The 23,010-nt window shown below is 40.0% G+C and overlaps 1 protein-coding gene across 6 annotated transcripts in view; it reads left to right on the top strand.

The window, feature by feature from the left end:
* Positions 1 to 23,010, top strand: part of CADM2 (cell adhesion molecule 2) — a 516,203-nt gene that overhangs the window by 257,752 nt on the left and 235,441 nt on the right. For all 6 annotated transcript variants that reach the window (XM_054046941.1, XM_054046929.1, XM_054046910.1 and 3 more), the window contains one exon: positions 12,469 to 12,618. Coding sequence is in view for 4 of the 6 variants with exons in the window: in XM_054046929.1 (XP_053902904.1) it covers positions 12,469 to 12,618 (150 nt within the window). In the remaining 2 variants the exon portion in view is untranslated. The remainder of the gene's footprint in view (positions 1 to 12,468; positions 12,619 to 23,010) is intronic.

Here is a 23,010-nt window from a genome sequence, read left to right as displayed (position 1 = left end):
CACCCCAAAATCCCACCACTGACACCAGTGTGACAAAGTTCCTGCTCTATCTTGGTGGGTCCTGCACTTATTGGCGGATTTTCTTGCCTCAGAGATTCACCATGTGGGTTGGGGAACAGCCCAGAGACCTTCCCCTCTGGGAGAACCCACAGTCCAGGTCAATTGGGAGGTTTGGGAGGAACCCAGGCCCGCCCTCTACTCTGGGTTCCAGCCCAGGGCCCTGTGGACTGCAGCTGTCTATAGTGCCTCCTGTAACTGCTGCAGGACAGCTACAACTCCCTGGGCTACTTCCCCATGGCCTCCTCCAAACACCTTCCTTATTCTCACCACAGGACCTTCCTCCTGGTGTCTGATCATGCTTGTGCTCCTCAGCACACCCTCTCACTCTCAGCTCCTTGTGCCTCTTGATCCCAGCTCATCACACTCCCACTACAAACTGAAGTGAGCTCCTTTTTAAAACCCAGGTGCCCTGATAGCCTGCCTTAATTGATTCTAGAAGCTTCTTCTTAATTGGCTGCAGGTGTCCTAATTAGCCTGCCTGCCTTAACTGGTTCTAGCAGGTTCCTGATTACTATAGTGCAGCCCTTGCTCTGGTCCCTCACGGAACAGAAAACTAGTCATCCAGTGACCAGTATATTTGCCCTCTACCAGACTCCTATACCCCACTGGTCTGGGTCTGTCACAGTAAGTATTTTATATCAAAATTAACCACATTGAAATATTTAATTATCTGTAAGTAAATTATCTGAAGATGTTGTCATGGTTATTTTTAGTAAAAGTCACGGACACAAAATTTCACAGGAACTCTGGCCTGCCCATGACTTTTACTAAAAATAATAGAGAGGGAGAAAAATGATACCTGGATTCTCATTGGGGTGGGGGAGGAATGGACAGCCCCAGCCCATCTGCCACAGTTATAGGGCACAGGCCAGACTCCAGACCCTACTGAAGCCATGGGGCAGGGTCACAGCCGCGGGGGTGGGAAAAGGGGGTGGCCCCTTCTCCAGTCAAAGCCATGAGTCTGGGACGTATAACTCCTGCTCCACCCCAGCACTGACCGCTGAAGCTAGAGTCAGGGAGGGCTGCTAAAGTCACAGAGCCTGTAACATCACTGACCTCCATGAATAAATCATATCCTTATCTAAAACTACATGTAAATGACACTAATTAGGGCCTATCAGTAATTGATCAATACACAAAGCTCAAGTTGACTTAGGGAACAGTGTTCTGTGCATGAAAGAATGGCAGGATATAACCTTAACTGTCAGTTACAGGAGTAGGGACAGAGATGGTTGTTTAGTGCTAATGGAAGCAAGCCAGCTAGGTCCCCCAAATATTCATTTTAATGAAAATTATAAAATCTGCACAGTTGGTTTACTCAAACTTGTAGACCCACAAAGAGGCCTTCTCAGTCTCTCTTAGAAATGCATAATATTCTGTTGGTGGTTGGGACAGCATTTGCTCTGCATAATGCAGGATAACATTTGAGAGCAATTGTCCAAGTGATGAGAATAAGGGGCCCCATCCTGAACTGATGCAAATTGTCTTAGTTCTGTAACTTTATTTTAATGGAGCTATGAAAACCTACAACAGTTGAGGATCTGGCCCCATGGATTTAGTAGCATTTGGCCATTAGTTGAAACTATATCACCACAAGATTCCCAGAGTGAAATCCCTTATTCTGGTTTACTTGTATAACATTTACAGAAAATATCAAGTTCTGAGTTAAATTACCAGTTGTTTCATTCAGCAACTTCTATTTGCTTAAACAGAGCAATGTTTCAGTAGATCTAGTTTGGCACTACAAACGACTTTGAACATCAAAGAAAGTAAACATTGACATGATGGGTGAAATCACCAGAAATGAAATCTTTGTGAATGAACAAATGATCAAAAGTGGAAAACACATCTTATTAACCACTGTGGCTTTTGCTCTTTGAAAAACAGAAATGGTTCCTTCAGGGAATGTTCTGAGTTGACTCGGCTATAGCTATGTGTTGATCAACTCAAAGTCATTGAGGTGTTGCTTGTTTAGTTGAAAACCATCTGCAAGTATCAGGCTCCTCATCTACTAGGATTGTGATTTCCTTTTTTCCCCCTCTCCTTTTCCAATGAAGAATATTTGTTCTTACCAGAGTTTATTTGAAGGCTTTTTAAAAAAAAAAAAAATTATTGACTCAAATATGCAAAACCTAATTACATAACTTAAGGATATAGATCTCACTACATAGTCATAATTTAGCTAAACATTACAATTATCTTCCCTTAGGTAACAGAATATTTCACTGAGAAACATGTTTGATAATCATATGAGAGAATGACATTTTGATACAGCTTCCAACCTTTATGATTACAACTTAACAGTTTTCCTCTTTCTACTCTCTCCTTCCTTGCACTGGCTACAAAAAGAATGAAAAATTAGTTAAGACGAGACCTAGATGGTGATCAGATAGGAGAAAGGAACTAAGATACATGGTGAGGTGTTAATAGGGGGGTTCTTTCAGATTCTTATATTGAATTAGTATTAAAGAGATCAATCAAAAATGTGTGAGAAAATGTTTGGGCCTAAAGAAGTTTACATATGATTTGATGTCACTCAGTAAACTCAGAAGATTGAAGGAATGGTGAAGTCCAATTAGCAAGGAAAGAACACTATTGATTTTAATTGTGTCTCTTAAAGAAAGATCCTTTCATGTCCAACCCTAGAACACAGAGAGCAGAATCAAGATCAGTATTTAAATATACTTTTCTCTTGTTCTGCTTTAGATAAGGAGAGTCTGAATTGGGGGAAAGGGAAATTGGCTTTCATTGAACTATCACAAGATTCTGTCTTCAAGCATTTTGAAATATATACCATATGCAGAGGTGAAAGTAAGCTGGTACGCCCCAGTACGGCGTACCGGCAAGAGCTGGTATGGCGTACCGGGGCGGCCCGGCTTCCCCAGGTGGCAATTTAGAGGACTGGGGCTCCCAGCAGCAGCTGGAGCCCCAGGCCCTTTAAATTGCCACCAGAGCCCCGCTGCTGGAGCCCTGGGGTAGCAGCAGCGGGGCTCCGGGGGTTATTTAAAGGCAGGGCTGGCTCCAGCGTTTTTGCCGCTCCAAGCAGCAAAAAAAAAAAAGCTGCGAAGGACCCACCACCAAATTGCCGGCCCTTTCCATAGGCCGCAGGCGGCTATTTAAAGGGTTGTGGCGGTACAGGCAGGGGAGCCCCAGGCCCTTTAAACAGCCCCTGGAGACCCGCTGCCAGAGTCCTGTAGCAGCAGCAGCTGAGGGCTCCGGACGCAGTTTAAAGAGCCCGGGGCGGTAGCAGCGGCCAAGCCCTGGGCCCTTTACGCTGCTGCCGGAGCCCCCAGCGGGGGAGAGGGAGGGCACTTACCAGTACAGGGTGGGCCGGGGCTGGCTCTGACCCACCCCCTCCCATCCCCTCCCCTTCTGCAGGCCCCAACCCAGTCGCGTACCGGTAAGTCCCTATTTCTGCTTTCACCTCTGACCATATGAAATTACTTGAATATATTCCGAATACCTACAAAACCACTTGGATACTCTTTATAGTCTGGGATGGGATGGTGTAATGTGTGGTTAGCACACATTTCTTCTTCTTCTTTTTTTCTTCCCCTGTTTATTGTCTAATGGTAAGAACAAATTCCTGCAGTATGCATAAAGGAAGATTTAAAGAATAGATGAGCTTCTGCACTGGTGTACGTAACTAGAGCTAAGTAGTTCAATGAGTAACATCAATTTGTAAAAAGTCAGTTTTGTTAGGCTTAAAGAGCAAACTTGGTGATCTGATTCAGAAAGTCTGCAAAAATAATTCATTTGCAGGCAATGATACATATACTGGTATCTGTCAAACCTTCCAGAACAAAGATCTGCAAAATGTGCATGCCTATAGTTATCTTTTTAACCTTGGGCTGAATAAAGCATTACTGAAACATACGCATTCCACAGAGCAGCAATTTGACCCAACTGCCTTTTCTTCCATTTTAAAGGGGTGGGGGGTGTGCGTGCGTGGGGGAGAATCTCATTAACCTAGACTAAGCCCTGCATCTTTACTCTGCGTCCTGAAGTATCGGGCCAACTGTCTATCACTTCTTTTAAAAAAAAAAAAAAAAAACTTTCTCCAGCTTGACATCTCAATTTAGGACATAGTTAAGTGATTGAGTCTTCTTGTGAATCTGTCTTGGAATGTGGTCATAGGTTCCTGTTCACGCACCTAGCTGCCTTTCAAGTGTTCTTCATGTTGGAAGGGGAAATAGTCACCTCTAGGTATTGATTATTGACCCTTCAAATGGCATTACAGAAAGATAGTGTTTTTTATGAACACAAAATAATTAACTTTCTGGGCATTATTGAAGTTCCATTTCAGTACTATCTCCTTTCTTTCTGGCAGTTCCCTCAAAGGAAGACATCTTTCACCCTTAAACTCTTTCACTTGTACCATAATATGACTGCTTATTTTTTTCTTTGTTCTGCAAACCTGATTCTAGGTGGAATATATTTGAAGAAGGGATTGCTAGTATGTGCAAACACTGCGTTGCTTCATGCTGCCTAGTTAATTTTCTCATATTTTCTTCATTGCCACCGAGTGAGTTTGTTTGTTTGTTTTTGTTTTTTGCCAGAATAAAAAAAGTCTGTATTGAGGTCCATGTTGATCTTAGTTTAAGTTCCAGTTTTTTAAATAATTTGTTAAAGAAAATATAAAATGGTGCCAGGGATGTGTGCTGCTTAGAAACAATTATAGTTTGCATTCAATACAAATAACCATCCAAAGCTTTGGATGATTATCTATTCTTTCTGAACATTTTGAGTCTACAAAACTAGGAAGAAAAGGTCACATTATGAGCATTCAGGCATTCCACACGATGTTTCCAAATCAGAATGTACGAAAATTTCTATGTTTTTCAAACGAATGATAGACTTTTATAGGATAGGCTGCTGGACCACTCTGTCACACTGCAAAACCTCTGATTATCTGTGCAATATCAGGAGGGATCAGGACAGATGAAAATGAGTGAGTATTGGGCACTGCATGATGTTGAACTATATCTCATTTAGATCTTCCAGGGCAAATTATCCGACCTACCTGATTTAGGCTTTCTTTCTGTAGTGTTTAATTGAGGACTTAGTATGGTTTGTAAATATTGCATACAGCTAGTGTAAATATTTTTAAATGATCATAAACACTTTGGAGTTCTCCTTTTTTTGTCTTTTTAACACATCTGTGCCATAACTGTTAGTTAAAACCAAAAAATAAAATAAAGCCAACCCCCAAAATATCCAACAGAAAACCAAAAACGATGTATCTTAAGTATTTGACAGATTCAGTCTCACATTTTAATTTCTAACATTTACTATTAAATATTTTAAAGCAGTACTTGTATAAAGAAGACCTTTACCTATACTCTGCTAACACAAAGGTACCCAAAGTACTACTACTTCACCAAGACAGAGTTACAGACAGACCATTTTCAGCTTCAATTGTCCATTTGTCCACTACTCTGTCTCTCTAGCCTCAAGCCTTATGGAAGATTCTGTTGTGTAACTTAAGAAAGCAGAACCACAGAGCTTTAAAATTCTTCCATTTGTTTTAAAATGAATACATTCAGCACTCTATTTCCACCAGTCATAGGGAATAGATTGTCTCCCTTGTCTTTAATATATAGTGGGATATTCTTGTCCAAGAAAGCAGCCACATACTTAACTAGTTTAAATTGCCATAGCTGCACTGAAGTCAATGGAGCTACGCTGATTTACATCATCTAAGGTTCTAGCAAAACATTTTAGAAGCATTTGCATTTTAACATTTGATATTTCTGTACCACATGTTTCTATGTTTACTTCACGTGGGGAGAACTGAATTCTTTTCATTCCGGTATTTGGTAATGGTTATTATTCTCATGCCAGACTGTCTCTATTTTGGGATAGAAGCAAATGATATGTTCTAAATTTGCACAGACTGCTGCAGAGGATTTGATGGGATTTGTGTGTGTGTTTTTTATTTTTTTTCTTTTCTTCCTATCTTAGGTACTTAAATGATAGCTACTGTAGTATCTAAGTGCCTCACAGTCTCTAATGCATTTGTTCTCACAATACTCTGTGAAGTAGAGATGTGCTATTACCCCCCCCATTTTACAGATGGGGATCTGAAACACACTGCAACTAAGTTAAATTGTCCAGGGTCACACAAGAAGTGTGTTGTGGATCAAGGAATTGATCCTAGGTGTCTCAAGTTTCAGGCAGGCACTCTGATCATTGGACCATCCTTCCTTTTATGGAAAGTAGGAAGTTCAGTTCTGTTGGTTGATGGTGTGGTGGAGAGGACAAACCATGGTTTAATTTGTTTTTTGGTTTGGTAACTTATATTGTGTACCCCAAGTTATGGATAGGTGCCACTTTTTATTATTTTTTTAGAAATCCAAAGAAATAAAATAAAAATAAATTCCCTTCCCCACTGCAGTTTTTCCAGCACTACATATGAGACAATAATTTTATGACCCATAAACTGGGAGTAGTATAAAGGAATTGATATAAGAATTTATGCTAAATTCCCATCAAATTACAGGCAATAACACTCTTCTTGGGTATATTTTCAGTCCTTTTTTTTTTCACTTTTTCTCATTTGCTTTTATAACTTAGTTTAAATAAAATTATGTACGCTTTTTAAATGTAAGCTCTTTTCTCCAAGAATATAAAGTTAAAATAGATTCTAACTCAGTTATGTCTTGAGTTGGTGGCCTTATTGTTTCCTGTTGGTGGTCTTATTGTTTCCTGTTGCAAAATTATGCAGCTAGAAATATAGGCTCAAGGGGAAGTTACAAAGACACCTTCCATGTCTATTTTATACATAAATTCCTCACTCTGAAATTAGTTACTATAAATGTATACTGTTGTCCATTGGTCTAGGTTAGCAGTTAGGCCTTCTAGGAAAAAAAATCCTAGAATGTTACCCCAAGAACTGAGCAATTTTTTTTTATTTCCAGTATCCCTTTTAGGTTCTGTAGTTTAAGAAGTGAATCCTGCAATATTCTTGTTAACTCCTAATTTTCTTTGCAGTGGCTCTATTAATGGAAAAAATAGTAGTGAGAGAGCAGACACTTTTGACTTGTTCCCCTTTTTCTTTAGTTAGGGATATCAAGACATTCATGCTGCAGATTAAGTATGAGGTATTTGTTTTCCAAATGTGGGACTAAATTGATACAATTCAAAACAGCCAATTAGGAAAGGCCACTCAACCCAGTTAAGGGATTTCTCTGCTTCTAGAGTTAAAGCAAATTCCTATTTCTTTGACCAAAGTGAATGGATGCAATTTAATGGTGCATCCTAGATTGTCTGAGGGCTGCCTTCCAGGGGAAAAAAAGTTTTGGGTCTTTTATGTATCAGTTGTTGAATTGTAGTCTATAGTCTGGTTGTCATTATTGTATCATAAATTTGTAATATCTTTGTTTAGAAGTGAAATCAGATACTAGGACCAACACTCATTTCTGCATCTCTCCTCTTCATGTGTCAGTATGCTGATTACCATGCTGCATAGGTTGCGGGGTTCTAGCTTTCTCTTGTACTTTTGGTATAAACCCTACACAACAAAAGCATTAATTCCTGCTAGAAAACTGAAAAACTAAAAAGTAATATAGTAATCCGATCCTGGACTTTTGCCTATGTTTAGGCTATTTTATAGTCATCTACATTTCAGATCAGGATATAATTTCTGCTAACCTAATTGCAACATCTTGTGATGTTTTCTCAAAATAAAGCTTTATATCTCTGGAGAGATTTACATGTTGAGAGATTATATATACATAAAGTAATCCTGAAAAACTGATTAAATACGTTTTTAGATTGTTCATCATACCCCAATTGTTTTTAATTTCTTTTGAGCTGTCTTTCTAAGAAAATAAGCCAAAACTAATTTACACTCATGCTTATTGTCAGATAAGCACTGCATCATTTGAAATGGGAAGTTGTCTCCCTCTCCTCACCATTAAAATAATAACCATGCTTTGCATTTGCCTTTTAGAAGACTGACACTTTTTAAAGTCTTATCCAAATCCTACTGAAATCAATATGAAGACTGCCATTGACTTTAATGGATTTGAATCAAATCTTTACTTTTGTATCTGCCTCACCAAGACTTGCATTTTCTCACACCTATGCATATTGGTTTTGGCTGAAACTGGAAGTACTGAAATAATGTGAGGAGATTCAAGTTAGGAAGGATGGTAAAATGAAAAAGTGTTTTATGGTTCAAGCACACGACTGAGTAGAAGAAATCCATTCTAGTTTCAGCTCTGCTACAGGCTTCCCGTGTGACCTTTAGTGAGTCATATAACTTCTCTTTTTATCATGATTTCCACATAAGAAAAATGGTTATAAAATGTACATACCTCACAGGGATGTTGGGAAGCTAGATGTATTGGAATATGTAAAGCCAATGTGCCAGTAAATTGCTAATGCATTCTACTCACCTGATGTCCCCCACAGTTAGCATCTTGACCCCAAGATACCCTCTTTCCCACATCTACTGCAAAGATTTTCAGGATTCATCAACGAACTGTCATATGAAAAGCACAGACAAAAAGACTAATATGCTGACGGTGTAAAATCATGTGAATATATCACCAAGAGTACAAAGGTTTCTTACAGGAATGCACCACTGCAGTGACAAAAGCAAAGAGAACCTTATTTTCCTCTGCCTTTGCAATCCCCAAATCAAGGCCAACAGAGACCCACTCACATTCACGGCATAGTGAACCAGCTAATCAGCCCAGACTGTGTACCACAAGTCTCCAACTCATGCACTGACCTCTGTGAAGAGCTTGAGGCAGAACTCTGAACTGGACTGTATGGTATTAACCACTTCACCAGTCCTGAAGAAATTTGTCCACGTCACATACCAACATACCATGAGTTCTAGAAGCCCTTAGAAACACTTGAGACATCCCCTCTGAAAAAAATCTATGCTTCTGCTGCCTGGTAAAGGCCTATGGAGAACAACAGTGATAACTGCTAATGGAAATTATCAGCTCCTTCTTTAGAGAAACAAACCTGTGAACGCCATTGAAAAATGCAATAGGTCCCCCCCACACACACTTGCACCACCCACAGCATCACAAAAGCAACCCACAACACAAGAAATTTCTCTAACTATTCTCCCATCTCTACACCTACGTAAAATCACTGAGATAGATAGTGACAACCAAGCTCCAAAAACATGTAATAGATGGGTTTAAGACTAAGGTGCAGCACAAGGACAGCCCTAGTAGCACTAAAGGGCCTCTAACTGGATAAGAGAAGTATCTGTGGAGGAATTATGTTTGGATGAGAAAAAAGAAATACACCACATAGATTAGCAAATCTTTCCTAACATCAAGGAAAGAATAGACGTGATACACAGAGGCTAAACTGAAGTATTCTGGTATCTCAGTGTTTTTCAACTTGTGTATTTCTGTGTTCCATCTTACCAGCAGGAAGTACTGAAATCTGAGGAGAGAAATTGGGAACACATACATCTGTCAAATCAAAATAATGTTCTGCATGTACACAGTACAGAACATCTGGTGATCCCAAAGCATTTTGTAAGATGAATAATCATCAATGTTCCTTTTTGTAGATCATGTAAGAAGGTACAGAGAGGTAAAATTACTTGCCTGAAGTCATATAGTAAGTCAAAGGGTGAGTTTGGAATATATATCTAGTCTCCAAAGTCTCAGGCCTGGAGTAATTCCACAGGACTACAGTGTTTGTTTTTGCCCCCTAAAAGAGAGGACTTCAACAGTACTGTTGTAATTTGCTGCTAGCTTCTCTGGGTTACGAAAACTACTTTTATCTAGAAGAAGACTTCTTTAGGATTTAGTACTCGTTTAGATAATTGACGGCTCAATCCTGCAAGATGCTTAGCACTATGGCCCCAATCCATGCTTAATTTTAAGTACTGCTGACTTTAATGGAACTGTTCAGATGCCTAAAATTAATCACATGTTTAAGTGCTTTGCTGTATCAGGGCCAGCATGCTCAACATCTTGCAGGATTGATCCCTCCATGAACACAGTATATGAAACTTTCTTATGGTAGTTAGGGTCTTGAGCAATTTTTCTAGAACAGTTGCTTGTAGAGCACTTGTTTAAACTATTTTTCCTGTTCTTTCTCCAATGTGCCTGATGGATTTCACTGCAGTCCTCTCTGGAACCAGCTACTTGTGTTAATGGTATTAAAGTAGTTCAAACTTACTTCTTCTGTATGCAAAAATGTTTTAGCCTATACAACTACTGAGCCAGAACTTGTGCACTAGAAGGTTATTTGTTTGGAAAGCCTACTGTAATTTAGTCGAAGTAATAGTATGCCGTGTGTGCCTTTCTGGATTTTTAAAACTTGAATTTAAGCAATAAGAATTGCTGTGAGGTTCCTTGAAACATTGGGATTGGAAAGGGGAGAAGTGATGGAAAAATGACAAGTTTTCTAATTTTTTCTTCATTGTGATTTTTCATTCAGTGGGTATTCTTGATGTATGTGTTTCAAGAAATGTCAAATACAATGGGTGTTTGTTTGCAGTGGTTAAACTAGTTATAATATTTCCAATATTCCCTATATTCTACTTACCATAAATATTCCATCCCATTAAATATAAAGGTGTTTTTTTTTTCCAGGTTAATCTGCATAATTTAGTGTATAAAAGTGATGGTTGACACAGAATGTACAGTTTTTGCTTCAATAATGTTTGCTCAAATTTCTTTCATCCTATGTTTCCTCCACTCTTTCATCCTATGTTTCCTTCAGCTACTGTAGTCTCATGCCAAGGAAACATTTTTGTTTTAATAGACGAATTAAAACTGTGTTGAGTTCATTTGATTTTATTTATTGAGATGACTTTTCCTGCAACTGCTGCTAATTTATTTTGTTCAGAATACAAAAATTTAGGCAATAAAGTATTTTAATGTAAATTGAGTGTGAAGGATACTGCTTCTGTTTTTTCTACAGCAGCAGAAAGCTTACTCAGTGATCTCCAGTTTATTCCAACCCAGAACTGGATGGTCTACGTGTAGTTGTGAGAGGCTAGTTAGTCTTCAAGGTTTTTGGCACTTTTTCCGAGACTGCCAACAAGGCTGCCAGCTGCGGTAATGTTTTTTGTGGGTGCCTGCCTCGCAGGAACTGGAGTAACATAACCAAACTTATTTTGCATAAGCTACTGCACAGCCATCAAAACTTGCCCTGGATTCTGTCTTGTCACTATAACCAAGTCAAACAATAGTGTGTGTCTATCATTTATTCATGGTTTCTTTGCATAGTTGCATAATTGCACTTGTTTTTAATAATTTTTGCCTTCTGTATAGGCTAAACCCCAACCCCTTGTTTATTTGGGCAGAGTTCTATGAGTGCCACTAAAATATAATACTTATCTTAAAGTTTTTTATGCCAGATCTGTGGGCATTTGGTATAACTACTGGTATATTGACAGTTAATATGTTTGATATAATAGTATGACATAAGCGTGAACTTGTCTATTTGTTACATAGGACTGTAAGGATATTTTCCACTTCAGGTTTTTCATACTCTTCAGTGCCTAGCTACGTGTTGTACTTCTCCATTATAAGAATCTTTATGCCAGTGGTTCTAGCAGAACAAGTAGTATATTTTACTTGTAAGCTTTCCCCACATACACATTAAAAACTGTAACTCCTGTTTTGTTACAGTTCCTCTTTGTGTCTTCTTTGTCCATTATATAACAAAGTATGTGCTGATTTCACAAAATTGCTCTTTATAATAAATATGTAACTGGAAGTGTGTATAAGAGGTATTTTGGACAGCTTTTTTTCAGCAAATTCTTAATGTGCTCTATAACATTTTGGGATAAAATCATAATAGAGATGTGATTGCATCAAGTCTATCCCCAAACAAGTTCAGGTGATACTTCCTTACACCACACTTGTTCTTAAACAAAATGCCAAAACTGGCAAACAAAAGCATCAAGATAATTACCCCCCCCAAAAAAATTGTAAGCTACCCTATCTTTCTGGCTTTAAAAAAAAATTCTCTGTTGATTTCAAAAGAGAGTTTCATAGGGGGTGTTTTTTTGTTGTTGTTTTATATATATTTTCTGCTTTTAGCAGATGTTATAAATAGTCTAGGTTTTTAGGTACATTTAACCATGTTCTTCATAATAAGAACCATATATAATACATTGAAGCATCTGTGGGCATGGTTTTCAGTTTGTGTGTCCGAATAGGGAGGGATAAGGATTGTAGGATACTTCCTAGAAGATAATGAATATTAAATAATCTGCAGCTCTTAAATTTAACCTGGCTATCTCTCTGATACAGAGAACATATTTTTGATATATCTTTTTTCCGCCTTTTGGTAAGACTATTACATCAAATTCAGACTGTGCAGGCTGTGAGAGGTTAATGTAATAAATTCTGTTCTATAACTTTCATGTAATCGGGATATTTTGTTTTTATTTTCTTTAATCCCCTTCAGGCAGCCAAGGGCAATTTCCACTCACACAGAATGTTACAGTTGTTGAAGGGGGAACAGCAAATTTGACCTGCAGGGTTGATCAAAATGATAACACCTCCCTCCAGTGGTCAAATCCAGCTCAACAGACTCTGTACTTCGATGACAAGAAAGGTGAATATATTTTCTTTAATAATTTTGAAATATTTCATGATAATAAATATCTTAAATGAGACAGATCATTCATTTATTCCAAAACTGTTTTAAAATGTAACTGTATTTATGTTAAATATTAAATATTTCTGTTTGCTAGGCATAAACTCTAAAGAGTACAGAGTTTTGTTAGTCTCTAAGGTGCCACAAGTACTCCTGTTCTTTTTTCTAAAGAGTACTTAACTTATAATTTTTGATTAAATATACAGAGTTTGTTTCTAACTCTCTCTTTGATTGAAGTTATTATTGTAATGTATATCTTGATTTCTTACATGATTTTCATTGCCTACATTAAGAGGTTGGAGGAAAAGAACAACATTTTTCATGATTATTGCAAGCTGAACTGGAAATCCTTGTTTAGATGTATTTCAAAGGGCGGGTTAAGGAGGGCTGTGTGCAGAGGGGATGTAGTAGCCTGAAAGCACCAAATCTTGTCTATGGTAGTTAGTGGTGGAAGGATAGCTAGTATTTGGCTCAAGTTTATTGGATTTTGTTTGTTTGTTTTGTTTTTAAACAATTAGTGTGCAGTTACCATCAAATGGTTATTCAGCCAAACAACTAATTAGTTCACTTTTATATTTACTGCCTGAGCTTTACTAATTACATGATCCATAGGTTGTGGTGGTGGTCTACCCAGATGAAAAAAATTGGAACAATTTCTATTCCTTTTCATAAGACAAATATTGCTTATTTAATAGGGTTTGCTGCCAAGATTTGTGCATCTACCTGACCTGAATAAGCCAAGAAATGCGATAAAATGTTAACAAGGGAATGCCCTTCGATTTCATACATAAAAACATTTGAGAATTAACAGAGCTAAATTTCGTAAAATCTCTATTTGGCTTAAGAACTGCAATAACCTTGATGTTGGCTCCAGCAGTAGCGAAGCTTGATCGAGTTTATATTTAATCCTTCAGTGAGGACTCGGTTCTGCAAGATGCTGAGCACTCTGGCCCATGTCCAGCAAATGGGAGTACTTAGGAGCTTAAAGTTAAGTACTGATTAAGTGTTTTGCTGTATGATTGCAAAGGTGCTTAGCATCTTGCGGGATAAAGGTTGAAGAGCAGGTTTTGGGTGGATCTGTGTACTTGATTAAAAGCAGATTTGAAAAGCAGTTGTATTATATCTACAGAACCTGCAATCAAAATATTTTCAAACTGAATAAGTTTCATTGCTACTAAATATAATAGGCAAAACAGAATCTAATTAAGATACTGAAATGGTTCCTTTTTCCTTTGTGTAACTATTTGTTAATGTGTAATCATTGGATTTGCAATTTCCTTTGAGTCTCAAGTATGTTCTGAATGTTGGATTAAAGATACATAATGAAGGGTTTGCCGTGTGTTAATATTCCTAAAACCCAATCCTGCAACCCTTACTCATGTGAGTAATCCCACTGATTTTGTGTAAGTAAGGAATACCTGCATTAGTAAAAGTAGTGGGTTTGAGCTCTTTTGTAGGTGAAACCCAATATCGAGAACTTCTATACATTTAATGACATTTTAAAAGAAGTGCAGCAGTAACATTTGAGTGGTTTGTTGCATAGTAAGTATTTGTGAGCAATTTGTATTCTCTACAGAAGACACAGTAGGTTAAAGAAAACTTAAAGAACTGCGGTTTTCATTGAACTTTAAACTCTGTCCTTAGACTCTGAGGAATATGTGCAGATTTATTTGCAGAGGAATTACTGTGCATCTGTTACACAGGAAAACTGCTAAAATGATCCAGAAGTATGCCTGGTCCTTAAAGCATGCATATTCGATTATTTTACATTTATAAGGCATTGCATCCTGTTCATGTGATAATCCCATTCTTGACTATAATGCTGGGGGAAGTGAGCATCAGGATAAAATGCCGTGCAGAAGTCATTGCCACTCTCTCCCCACTTCTTCCAACTCAAATAATGGTTTCACAGCTTAAATCAACAGCTCTGTCTGTGTGCTTCCACTTATACCTAAAGGAAAGATGTCTTCCTTTTGGGTCTTGTATTGCTAGGCTGGAACTCTAGCTCTGAAAGCTTAGAAGGGTATCCCTCAGAGACCGCATTAAGTCCATCCTGAAGCCAGTGTTGAAGCAGAAGTCTGACTCAGAGCTCTCTCTTCTTATAGGCACTTCATTTGTGTCCATTTAGGCACAGAGAGCTTACTCTTAGGTGCAGTAGCTCAGCTTCATCCATTGATTCCAGTGCCCAGACATTCAGAGTTCTCCACTGGTTTTGGCCCTAGCTGCATGACACATCTCTCTCCCTTCATAGCTATGTAAACCTCCTGGTACAGTTGGTGTTTATCAGACCCATAAAATCAGTGAAAAAGAATAGGTGGAGACAGACAAACAACTCTTATAGGAGTTGGATCTATGAAGCTCACTCCCACAGGAGATCAGAATGACCACAGACCCCTCCACATTCAGAATTAAATTAAAAATAATACATGCCCTTGACTTAACATTCCATCAATAAATGATGCACCATCACGCCACACACACCCACAAACTAATCAAGCTATTTCTTCTGTTGGTTGGGAGGAAGAGAGAGAGTGCCATTGTTATTTCTGTTTTTAAATACTTGGAAGATGCTCAGGTACTTCCATAGATGGGAGCCAGATGAGTATCAAATACATGGCTGGTGTGTACAGCAGCAGGAGAGTAAGCTGACGTAAACAGTATGCAATAGAAGCAGAAAAGTTCCCCGTGGATGAGGAGGTCTGAAATGCCCTCTCCACGATGCTGTTCTTCATGAAGGCCCTAATGTTTGCAAAAACTAGAACTACAAGATGGAGGTACAGAGGGACCTAGAGCCAGGCTCTGACCCAAAGACAATTTCTGATGATAAAAAAGACATGTTTAATGTAAATATAGTCTATTTTTGTGAACTAAATCAGTGAGGTATTTGAGAAGAAGCATTACCTACTTGGTTACGACAATGGGACTGGATGGGAGGAGATGGTAACATTATTGGATTCACCTAATGGTACTATTATTCAGGGCTTGTGTAAATGAACACCTAGGTAAGGTGACCAGACAGCAAATGTGAAAAATCAGGACAGGAGGTGAGGTGTAATAGGAACCTATATAAGAAAAAGACCCCAAAATCGGTGCTGTCCCTATAAAATCGGGACATCTGGTCACCCTAGTTTGTGGCAAGCTGGGGTGAATCTACCCCACATTACTGTGTTGCTCACTAAGTAATGATGTGGGTTCCACTGACACACGCTAAATGTTCCCTAATGTGCTTTAATCTACTCCCATTTCAAAGTGTGATAGTCAAAACTGACTGAGAAATATTTAGTGCACGACAGCTGGGTCCACCTGGAGAGTTAGTGTGTGGCAGGCTAGCATGGAGTAGATTTACACACGAGCTTTCAGCAAAATAAGTGGTCATATAGACAAGCACGGGGAGGCTTCCAAACTTTGTGACTGAATAAGCAGGCAGTTTGATCTCAAAGAAATGCTGATAATTAGTTTTCATGCAGTTGTCTCTTCAAATCTGAACGTATCATTAAAGTTGGTCTTCTCTGCTCGAGTCTCTCTCATTCTAGAATAATTTAGATGTGGTGCTATTGCCTACATGCTATATGCCTATAAACAAAACATGGAAAAACATTAGAGACTGGGATTCTGTTTTTAACTTGACTTGTCCTTGTACCTCACTTTCCTGTGTCTTTGGTCAAGTCACATAACAGATGTCTTCATTTTTCAATTAGAAAAATGGGACTAATAATGGATACCTTCCTTGCATGGGTTTTGTGAGATGTAAATAACTCATGTTGGTAAAATTGTCCAATATTTTTGGTTAGAAGCTTCAGTAAAAAGTCACATTATTATTTACTCATTTATGAATTATAACCTATTCATTGTTTGCAACCAGAACACCAAAGATATTAATCGCATTTTCCTTTCATGTCATAGATGCATATCAAAACTTAACCCACACCTGAAATTACTCTAAAGTAAAAGCAAATACTGTCCATTAATATCAATTGCCCATATATATATATAGTTGACACACAGGAAGGTTTTTGTGTACAAGGATGCTTTAAACTCAACTGATTTAAATATTTATGAATAAAATTAGTTACACAAGTAATATTTTAGCTTGAGAAATGTTTGATGGTGTGCCTATATAAAATTAAAAGGAATAGAAAATTATGAATAGATTTTTCTTTCAGGAAAAACAATGACCTACTTTAATCTGTTTAATGTATGTGAATGAATATATCAGGTTTTTGTTTTTAGAGTTTCATGGCTTGGATTAGATAAAATATTTGTTACAAATTTGAGACTAGAGTGTGATTAACCCAATCTGGATATACAAAGAGTGAAGCGGGGGGTAGGGGGGGAGAGATCCAATAAGCCTTTTCCTTCTTTATGTCCTAAAACTGTAAGACACATCTAGATTAGGAAAACTGATCCACTGCTAGGATGATGGGGAAAGCGGTGGATGTGATATATCTTGTCATTAGCAAAGCTTTTGATATGGTCTCCCATAGTATTCTTGCCAGCAAGTTAAAGAAGTATGGGCTGGATAAATGGAATATAAAGTGGATAGAAAGCTGGCTAGATTGTCGGGCCCAACAGGTAGTGATCAATGGCTCGATGTCTAGTTGGCAGCCGGTATCAAGCGGAGTGCCCCAGGGGTCAGTCCTGGGGCTGATTTTTGTTCAACATCTTCATTAATGATCTGGATGATGGGATGAATTGCACCCTCAGCAAGTTTGTAGATGACACTAAGCTAGCGGGAGAAGTAGATATGTTGAAGGGTAGGGATAGGGTCCAGAGTGACGTAGACAAATTGGAGGATTGGGCCAAAAGAAATCTGATGAGATTCAACAAGGACAAGTGCAGAGTTCTGCTCTTAGGAAGGAAGAAGCCCATGCACCACTACAGGCTGGGGACCAACTGGCTATGCAGCAGTTCTGCAGAAAAGGACATGGAGATTACAGTGGAGGAGAAGTTGGATATGAGTCAGCATTGTGCCCTTGTTACCAAAAGCCAATGACATATTGGGCTGTATTAATAGGAGCATTGCCAGCAGATCGAGGGAAGTGATTATTCCCCTCTATTCGGCACTTGTGAGGCCACACCTGGAGTACTGTGTCCAGTTTTGGTCCCCCTACTACAGAAGGGATGTGGACAAATTGGAGAGAGTCCAGCGGAGGGCAACAAAAATGATTAGGGGGCTGGGGCACATGATTTACAAGGAGAGGCTGAGGGAACTGGGGTTATTTAGTCTGCAGAAGAGAAGAATGAGGGGGGATTTGATAGCTGCTTTCAACTACCTGAAGGCGGGTTCCAAAGAAGATGGAGCTCGGCTGTTCTCAGTAGTGGCAGATGACAGAACAAGAAGCAATGGTCTCAAGGTGCAGTGAGGAAGGTCTAGGTTGGATATTAGGAAACCCTATTTCTGCGGTGATCTAGAAGCCTACTTTCATCGTCTCCGACTCAAGGAATATTTTCAACGCACCACCGAACCGTGCACTGACCCACAGGAACCCTCCTACCAACACTACAAGAAGAAGAACTCTGCGTGGACTCCTCCTGACGGTCAAAATGACAGACTTGACCTCTACATAGAGTGCTTCCGCAGACGTGCACAGGCTGAAATTGTGGACAAACAACATCACTTGTCCCCTAACCTCAGCGGTACAGAAAGCAATGCCATCCACAGCCTCAGAAACAACTCTGACATTATCATCAAAGGGGCTGACAAAGGAGGTGCTGTCATCATAATGAACAGGTCGGATTATGAACAGGAGGCTGCCAGGCAGCTCTCCAAGACCACATTCTACAGGCCACTATCCTCTGATCCCACTGAGCAATACCAAAAGAAACTACACCATCTGCTCAAGAAATTCCCAGCTACAGTACGGGAACAAATCTACATGGACACCCCCCCAGAACCCCGACCAGGGGTATTCTATCTGCCACCCAAGATCCATAAACCCGGAAACCCTGGATGCCCCATCATCTCAGGCATTGGCACTCTTACAGCAGGATTATCTGGCTATTTGGACTCTCTCCTCAGACCCTACGCTACCAGCACTCCCAGCTATCTTCGAGACACCACCGACTTCCTGAGGAAACTACAATGCATTGGTGTTCTTCCTGAAAACACCATCCTGGCCACCATGGATGTAGAAGCACTTTACACCAATATTCCACATGAGGATGGAATACAAGCTGTCAGGAACAGTATCCCTGATGAGGCCACAGCATGCCTGGTGGCTGAGCTTTGTGACTTTGTCCTCACCCACAACCACTTCAGATTTGGGGACAACTTATACCTTCAAGTCAGTGGCACTGCTATGGGTACCTGCATGGCCCCACAGTATGCCAACATTTTTATGGCTGACTTAGAACAACGCTTCCTCAGCTCTTGTCCCGTAGTGTCCCTCCTCTACTTGCGCTACATTGATGACATCTTCATCATATGGACCCACAGAAAGGAGGCCCTTGAAGAATTCCACCTGGACTTCAACAATTTCCACCCCACCATCAACCTCAGCCTGGACCAGTCCACACAAGAGATCCACTTCCTGGACACTACAGTGCAAATAAGTGATGGTCACATAAACACCACCCTATACCGGAAACCTACTGACCGCTATACGTACCTACATGCCTCCAGCTTCCATCCAAGACCCATCACACGATCCATTGTCTACAGCCAAGCCCTAAGATACAACCAAATTTGCTCCAACCCCTCAAACAGAGACAAACACCTGCAAGATCTTTATCAAGCATTTGTAAAACTACAATACCTACCTGGGGAAGTGAGGAAACAGATTGACAGAGCAAGACGGGTACCCAGAAATCACCTACTACAGGACAGGCCCAACAAGGACAATAACAGAACACCACTGGCCATCACATACAGCCCCCAGCTAAAACCTCTCCAGCGCATTATCCACGATCTACAACCTATCCTGGAAAATGATCCTTCACTCTCACAGACCTTGGGAGGCAGACCAGTCCTCGCTTAGACAGACAACCCCCAACCTGAAGCAAATACTCACCAGCAACTACACACCACACCACAGAAACACCAACCCAGGAACCAATCCCTGTAGCAAACCTTGTTGCCTACTCTGTCCCCATATCTACTCTGGCGACACCATCAGAGGACCCAACTACATCAGCCACACCGTCAAGGGATCATTCACCTGCACATCTACTAGTGTTATATATGCCATCATGTGCCAGCAATGCCCCTCTGCCATGTACATTGGTCAAACCGGACAGTCCCTCCGCAAAAGAATAAATGGACACAAATCGGACATCAGGAATGGTAATGTACAAAAGCCAGTAAGTGAACACTTCAATCTCCTTGGTCATTCTATTACAGATTTAGAAGTCACTATTATTGAACAAAAAAACTTCAGAAACAGACTTCAAAGAGAAACAGCAGAACTAAAATTAATTTGCAAATTTAACACCATTAATCTGGGTTTGAATAGGGACTGGGAGTGGCTGGCTCATTACAGAAGCAGCTTTTCCTCTCCTGGAATTGACACCTCCTCATCTATTATTGGGAGTGGACTACATCCACCCTGATTGAATTGGCTCTGTCAACACTGGTTCTCCACTTGCGAAGTAACTCCCTTCGCTCCATGTGTCAGTATATAATGCCTGCATCTGTAACTTTCACTCCATGCATCTGAAGAAGTGAGGTTTTTACCCATGAAAGCTTATGCCCAAGTCTGTTAGTCTTTAAGGTACCACCAGACTCTTTGTTATTTCACTAGGGGGGTGGTGAAGCACTGGAATTGCTTACTTACGGAGGTGGTGGAATCTCCATCCTTAGAGGTTTTTAAGATCCAGTTTGACAAAGCCCTGGCTGGGATGATTTAGTTGGTATTGGTCTGGCTTTGAGCAGGGGATTGGACTAGATGACCTCCTGTGGTCTCTTCCAACCCTGATATTCTATGATTCTATGATCAGGACCAGCTAATTTAAAAAAAAAAAAACACAACAACAACAAAACATAACTTTACCTGTTTTTAAACAGGACTTGTCAGCTAGTGAAATCCATGTTAGTTAAGAGGTGTGAACTAACATGCTTTAAAACATAACCTATTTTCCTAGTTTAGACTTGGCACCAAAGTTTCAGGACAGGGAGAGACCAACAGCAGTGGCTGCTCCTTCAGTGCTCTTAGCAGGGCTGGCTCCAGGCACCAGCGCAGCAAGCAGGTGCTTGGGGCGGCCAACTGAAAGGGGCGGTACATGTGGCTCTCCAGCAGCAATTTGGTGGTGGGTCCCTCAGTCCCTCTCGGAGGGAAGGACCTGCCACCGAATTGCTGCTGAAGAATGAAGCAGCGGCTGTAGAGCTGCCACCAAAGTGCCGCCGATCGCGGCTTTTTTTTTTTTTTTTCCCCTGACGCTTGAGGTGGCAAAAACGCTAGAGCCGGCCCTGGCTCTTAGGCCTTGTCTTCCTAGGGAAACCAAATGTAGATATGGCCAGAGCCATTCTGCTTCTTCCCTTTCCCTACCGCTACTTCCCAGCTCTCCCTTCCTCCAAGCTGTGGCTTAAAAACCACATATAGCCATTTGTTCATTAATTCTTCTTAATCTACCTTAATTTGAAGTGTGAGTGTGAAAATGAATGTAGACAACAGTCTCATTTTCCCAATAAGCCCTTGGCTAACTTTTCATTGGACAAAGAGTTGTACAGAACCACTGCAGGTAACAGCTAGCTGTTAAAGCTACTAGTACAGCTTCACTTTTGGCTGTAGAAGAGCATTTATTCCAAGAAAATATGAATTCACAACTCACCATGTGCAAGTTAAAATTCTTAGGAAGCAAATGCAAATTACATGCTGCACATGAACAGATTTTTTCACCTACAAAATTTTCAATTAAAATGAATAATTACCATAGAAACCTCTGTATCACTTTATGCACACAAGTATCCTTAATTATATAGCTGCCTTTCGAAGAAGCACAACAATGCAGAACTGGCAGAAATGTGATTTTTTTTTTTTTTAAATGAACATACGTGGGGGGTTTAAAAAAATTATTTTCATCTGTATTTCTTAAAGCAGTGGTTCTCAACCAGGGGTCTGGGACCCCCTGTGGGGCTGCTAGCAGGTTTCAGGGGGGCCACCAAGCATGGCGGATATTAGACTCTCTAGGGCCCAGGGCAGAAAGCTAAAGCCCCACCACAAGGGACTGCAGCCCAGGGCCCCACCACCCAAGTCTGAAGCTGAGGCCTGTAGGCAACTTAGCTTTGTGGTGCCCACACTGTGATGTGAGGCCCGAGCAACTGCCCTGCTTCCTACCCCTTAATGTCGGACCTGGCTTTTACATGCAGAAAAACAGGTGTTATGACACAGGTGGGCTGTAGAGTTTTTATTGCATGTTGGGAGGCCTCAGAAAGAAAAAGGTTGAGAACCCCTGTGTTAAACGATGAAAGATGGGAAATAAACAGAGAGGCATAAGGAAAGTGCTGTGCCATAGAAAGATAGAGATGTTTGATAAAAAGATGATTTAACACAGATCCCTCATTTAACTTTCAGCCTTCTTTTTATAGTCTAATATTTTATACTTATTTTGGTGGGGGTGACGGCTTAAGTAGAGAGGGATCTTGAAACAGATGAAGCCCACATGTACTGTACAACCAAATGATGGCAAGTTGATGCCGAGTTTGTTTGATCTCATCAGTTTAGTAAATGATGCACTCAGATTATTTTAAAAAGGAAGAGACTGGTATCTGGCTAGCATACCTCGGTGTTTTTGTTCAGTCTGCCAAACTAAACTGGAGGAAATATATGCTCTTTACTTTGACAAGGATTTGGCATGACTTGATAATAAAATGTGCACTTCTGTTGACACTGATCATAATTAGTTTGCCATGAACTGACATGCCAAATATTTGACAAGAGTTATGTCTGATGCTAATCATTGTTGGGTACATTCTCTTTTACACTGTCATCAAATAATAGCACTTTGATGCCTTAGTAACACATTAGTGAACAAAATTCAACTTCATGATTATTCATCCTTAGAGGGAGAAGATGTTTCCTTAGGTGACCTTTGTTTATGTCGCATATAACAGTACTTGGCACTTAGGGAGTTATGTATCACCAGAGGATCCCAAAAGTTTTCAAAGATGCTGCTGCATTAAATGTGGTTATGGCTGGGCACTGCACTTGCAGCATCTCCCGGAAGCATTCTGCGGTGGAGAATGCAGATAGGCACAATGCCACAAGTGAACCTATAGAAACACCCACAGGTATTTCAACTGACATTTGTTTCACTATTGGCTCCCCCTCAGTGGGAGCCTTAATCAGCCTGTGTGGGATGAGGGTAGGCCCAGGACATGTTTGTATTCCAAAAATGATGCCGTTGGAGTATGTA

Source organism: Malaclemys terrapin, chromosome 1, assembly GCF_027887155.1.
Source record: "Malaclemys terrapin pileata isolate rMalTer1 chromosome 1, rMalTer1.hap1, whole genome shotgun sequence".
Classification (NCBI taxonomy): domain Eukaryota; kingdom Metazoa; phylum Chordata; order Testudines; family Emydidae; genus Malaclemys; species Malaclemys terrapin.
The sequence above is the reverse complement of the archived record's forward strand: the minus strand, read 5'-3'. Positions and strand labels throughout refer to the sequence as shown.